Source organism: Benincasa hispida, chromosome 5, assembly GCF_027475165.1.
Source record: "Benincasa hispida cultivar pf3 chromosome 5, pf3_genome.v1.1, whole genome shotgun sequence".
NCBI lineage: Eukaryota > Viridiplantae > Streptophyta > Magnoliopsida > Cucurbitales > Cucurbitaceae > Benincasa > Benincasa hispida.
In genome coordinates, this window is record NC_143482.1 from 56,159,552 (window position 1) to 56,165,083 (window position 5,532).

A 5,532-nucleotide genomic window follows, 5' to 3' on the forward strand; every position below is an offset into this window, starting at 1 on the left:
AAACATCACAGGCGCAGCCCACCATTGCCACCCTAGCTGCTGACCTTGCTGATATGCGTTCTCTTCTCTCTCATCAACATGACTTTTTCTACCAGCGAATAACGGAGTTACACGAGCGACAAACAGAGTTGCAACGCAGTGTTGGCGATGACAAGGCAGCTACTGATCAACATTCAACGATATATCTACACGATCCACCTGAACCAAAGACAAGTGGCAGAGCACAACCATGAATACTTCAACTTTTTGACAGCCTATCTACATGGTCCCATGGTGCCTCCACATTTACAGCAACATCTGCACTTTGAAGAAGCTCCTTGTGTTCCTCCATAAAATCCTCCTCCTGAACCTCCTCCTCAATAAATCTACAAATTTTTGTTGCGGTCATTCTTTTATTTTTATTTCATTCATTATTTCTATGTATAGAAGCTATTTCTTGATTCTTTGTACATGCTCAAATTTTGCATTGCGCTAATTGTAATTCTTTGTATACTTGGTTAATTTTAATACAACTGAGTAACAATTCTTTTCGTATGCGTTAGCCTCTTATTTATCATCATTTGTCAATCATTGCGATGATCTTTATCTTTTATTTTGCATTATTCATTGCGCTGCCATGATGAGTTATGTGCATACCCTTAGCAACATTTCCTACACTTTGTATTTTCTGACTAACACTTAGATAATCCGTAGTAATAGCATTGCTTTACCTTTTATCCTTCAAGACTCTGCTCAAACCTTCTTTTCAAAATTTTGACTAAGTGTTTGTCTATTCTGTCCAAAACAATGCAATGAGGACCTTGCGCATCTCTAAATTTGGGGGTGGGGAAGGTTTGAGCAGATGCGATCAAGTGGATGCAGTTATCATTAGAAAATGTGTTCATTGTCAAAAAAAAAAAAATCATACAAACTCCAATGTCAGCACAAAGGAGAATAAAAAACAATCCCAACCTGATAAGAGTTAAGTCATGAAAGGAACTTGCTCGTAGTTAGATGTTCGCATGACACCCGTGGGAGCAAGCCAAAACGAAGGTGGGTTTCCAAGAACGACGCAATATGAAAGAAAGAAAACAAATGAGAAGAAAAATAAGAATATAAGAGACAACTCCTCTGACCAGCAAAAGTAAAACCTAGCTGAGAATCAAGAGTTGAAGTTGAGATTGGCACACAACCATAGTTGGATGTTCGTATGACACCCGTGGGAACAAGCCAAAATGAAGGGTACAACCATGATCAACAATCTCTAATAAAATGACGCAAATTAGATCACCACATACAGACGTACCAAGTTGTTTTTGCAAGAAGAGGTAAACATTCTTTTCAAAACAAGAAAGGAATTTTTTAGTAGAGATTTGTTGTATAAAAGAATAAAGTAGGGCATATTTATAAATTATCAAGGATAGAAGAAAATTGCGTTGTTAAGTAATGTTGTGTAAGTAGAGCATTTGAAGCAACCAATCGACGCAGAATAAGGATAGGAATTGAACAATATTGCCTTAGTCGAAGATATGCTTGAAGACAAGCATATATCTAAATTTAAGGGTGTGATAACTTGTAAAAATACAAGTTATTTATATTGTTTTATTTAGATATTGCGGCAAAAAGAGAGGAAAGTTGCGTCGATAGTATAGAAATTGGCTAAGAAATACGAAAATTATGAAATGTCGTAAATGCACCCACTAACACCATTGCGATGGCGAATAGAATGTTTCAGTTTCTGTTTTGCAGGAAATGAGTCACCGTATGCGTTCATGGCTCGAAGACAAAATAAACAACACATCTACGTCGCATTGCGCCCATCAATCACGAACGAAGAGATGATCAACACAATGACGGCGCATACGACAATCGATCAAGAGCTCTAGCGATCAACGCAATTTCAACTGCATGCGGTAATCAAAAATAACACCACGTGCAGTGATCGATCGAAGATGTAAAGAGCAACGCATTTGCGAAAGATTCGGATAAATGTACAGCTTTCAGTTGTGCATTTCTGACGGATTGATTGCGTAACAGAAGGAATTTTCCATTTTTCCATTTCAGGAACTACCATAACTATACAGTGGGGACCACAGATTCAAAGAGCCAAGGCCTCGCCTATAAATAGCTTCTTCAAATTCGCTGAAAAGATATACACATACAGATACAGATACTGGTACATACATATATACATAGAGATGTGCATATACTGATTCTGAGAGAGAGGCTGGTCTGAAGCGACTGTCCAGAGTAGATCCAGGAGAACCACGAGACAAGGCCGAGAGGTGAGTCTCCGAGCAAAGAATTATTCTGATCCTCGTAGTTGAAGCTCTGTGTGAAGGTCAATTCTACCGGGAAAGCAAGCCTGAGAGGGAAGCTTTCCTCTCCACCACTTCCACACGTCAACAAGCATAATCTCCATTCGGAATCTGTGTCAAGACGTTGACACTCTTTATGTATGTATTTCTAATCTCTATTTCATCATCTGTATTCATCTTCTCTAATATTTCATTCACACCATGTATCGAACGCTTAACTTTAGAATTAAATGTTATGATAATTTCCATTGTCATCTCTCTGTCCCTTTCGGTACATCCATAATCCATCTTCTCCATGATGTGTTCTTAATCCCATGGAAATAGCAAGAATTAAGCAAGTGAGTTAATTTGTGTTAAGGAAATAATTAAGTTTAGCTAAAGCATGCTCCACGGCATCTTCACCTGTGAGAGAAGAAGTGAAGATGTTATTCCGCCTATCATGGAAGAATGTGTTAACTAAAGCAAGACGTATCTCTAGAGATGGAAAAAACCTTGTGTTCATCACGTTCATCCCTGTTTCACCATAGAGATATGGGAACGCGACCGATCACGAGAGGTGTACGTCAAGGGAAAGCAGAACCTTAGTTGCATCTTTAACAAAATTGACAAACTTGCGATGTTTTTACTATTTACTCTTTCTCCTTCTGATTCATTCATAAAGACTTGCCATCGCATACATAGATTCTTTGTACAACTTCACAGTTAGTTCTCGACCTCAGCATCATGTATCATGTATCTTGTATCGTGTATCACATTAATTTAGGATTTATTTTATTAACGTATTTTTTTACTTTCACCGCAATTTACATTTCTGTATAAATCAACATTCTTTATTCATTATTAAAAATCGGTCGCATGTATCACATAAGTAACGCATTAACGAAAAAAATCCATGTGTTCGACCTCGGATCATTCTGAGAAACTTGTGTTGGAATTATACTTGGTTTTAGCGCAAGGAAACTTGTGACATGCACTACTTCATTGCATGCTACGAGCATATCATTAACAACGCATATATTTAGACGTAGTATTGCATAAAAAAAATTCTTTATCGCAAAAGAGCTTAAGCGAAATTAGAGCATTCATTCATTTATCAGCGCATCAAATAGACAACATTTCATGTCGTATCCTTACAAGTTTATGGTAGCATGAGCTTGTAGCACATCATCTATCATCACAGTGCATGCATAACAAGGATTCATGTCATCAGTGACCCTCATCTGGAGAAGAGAGTTTGTAGGGTGGAGTCAGGCCAGGATGGCGAATTCTCAGTATTAGCGGAAGGTGGCCTCTTTTATCAGGGACGTTTATGCGTGCCAGCAGTTAGTGATATTAAAAATGAGTTGTTGTTAGAGGCTTATAGTTCCTTGTTTTCAATTCACCCCAGTAGCACCAAGATGTATCAGGACTTGAAATGTTACTACTAGTGGAATGATATGAAAAGAGAGATTGCAGAGTTCGTCAATAAGTGCTTGGTGTGCTAGCAGGTGAAAGCCCTGAGGCAAAAACCAGCAGGCTTGTTATAGCCATTGAGTGTACTAGAAAAAAAGTGAGAGCATGTGTCTATGGACTTAATCGTGGGTTGCCATGGACAGTCAAAGGTTTCACTGTGATATGGGTTGTGGTAGACAGACTTACAAAGTTAGCACATTTCATACCTGGGAAGTCCACCTTTTCAATGAATAAATGGGCACAAATATACATAAAAGAGGTGGTGAGATCACACAGAGTGCCTGTGTCCATCATGTCGGACAGAGACCCTCGTTTCACATCTAACTTCTAGAAAAGTCTTCAGGCAGCTTTGGGGACCTGGTTAGATTTCAATACAGCTTTCCACCCACAGACTGATGGGCAGACAGAGCGATTGAATCAGATATTGGAAGACATGTTGCATGCCTGTGCCATAGAGTTTTCAGGAAGCTAGGATGCTCACTTGCATTTAATGGAGTTTGCTTATAATAACAGCTACCAGTCCACTATTGGGATGTCACCCTTTGAGGCCCTATATGGGAAGAGTTGCAGATCCCCTGTGTGTTGGGATGAGGTAGGAGAGAGGAAATTGTTAGAACCTAAATTAGTGCAGACCATGAATGAGGCAATACAAAAGATGAGGGCTCGTATGCAAACGACTCAGAGCAGACAGAAGAGCTATGTCGATGTAAGACGTAAGAACCTGGAATTTCAGATTGGTGTGAAAGTGTTCTTAAAGGTGGCACCCATGAAAGGTATTCTGAGGTTTGGCAGGAAGGGGAAATTGAGTCTGAGATTCATTGGAATTTTTGAGGTCCTAGAGTGGGTTGGCCCTGTAGCTTACCGATTGGCATTGCCCCCAGCACTGTCTTCAATTCATAATGTCTTCCATGTTTCGATGCTAAGAAAGAATGTGACAGACCCATCCCATGTAGTTAACTTCGAGCCCTTGCAGTTGAATGACAACTTGAGCTACGAAGAGAAGCCTGTAGAGATCCTCGCCAGAGAAGTAAAGACATTGCACCGCAGGGAAATTGCTTTTGTGAAAGTTTTGTGGTAGAATCACTAGTTCAAGGAGGCTACCTAGGAGCGAGAGGATGAGATGAAGGCCCAGTACCCGGAGCAATTTCAAGAATGAACTTTCGAGGACGAAAGTTCTTTGAGGAGGGAAGAATGTAACACCCCGTATTTTTTAGTATTAATGTAAGTTCAGTAATTTTTATTAATTGAAGACATTTTTAGAATTTTGGGCCTTAAGTGTAATTGCGAGAATTTAATTATTGACGTTGGAAATTATTTATATTGGAATTGAATGGCAGGAGTTAATTGTTTTTAAAAGGAAAGGAGTTTAAAGAATTTATGTGGATTAAGAAAAGAATAAAATATAATATAATATATTTTATTTCTTTTCTTTTCTTTTCTTTTCTATTTCTTTTTCTCCCCCCCCCCCTCCTCTTCTTCCTCACGCAGACCCCTCCCCCCATTTTAACCTTGCTATTCACGTGCTCTAGCTGCCGTTCAACTCCCGCCGCCCGCCACAAACCCGCCACAAACACCCTCCACTGCTCGCATCTCTCTCTCTCGACAACCCTCACCTCTTTGCTCGCGTCGGATCTCGCCAACCGGTCAAGTTGCGCCGCCTCCCGATCGACGTCTCAAACCCAATCGCGCGTCCATCTAAAGTAGCGTTGCTCGTTCTCGTGCACCGTCGTTATGTGGGGCGTGTAAGAGGCCAGTATTTCTTTCCTTGGACAGTTTCGAGCTT

The 5,532-nt window shown here is 39.9% G+C and overlaps 1 protein-coding gene across 1 annotated transcript; it reads left to right on the forward strand.

Annotated features, from left to right (window-relative positions):
• The first annotated feature begins 4,383 nt into the window (after window positions 1–4,383).
• LOC120077378 (uncharacterized) lies at window positions 4,384–4,827 on the forward strand. Its single transcript, XM_090313619.1, has 2 exons — window positions 4,384–4,486; window positions 4,589–4,827. Exons 1-2 carry the CDS (start codon window positions 4,384–4,386, stop codon window positions 4,825–4,827), a joined length of 342 nt encoding a protein of 113 aa, XP_090169745.1.
• The last annotated feature ends 705 nt before the right edge of the window (window positions 4,828–5,532 follow it).

Excerpts from the sequence above, each read along its gene's own strand:
- LOC120077378 (XM_090313619.1), top strand. The coding sequence starts at position 4,384 with ATGAATGAGGCAATACAAAAGATGAGGGCTCGTATGCAAACGACTCAG. Across the intron at positions 4,487-4,588 it reads GAACCTGGAATTTCAGATTG|AGTGGGTTGGCCCTGTAGCT; the intron begins GTGTGAAAGTGT and ends TTGAGGTCCTAG.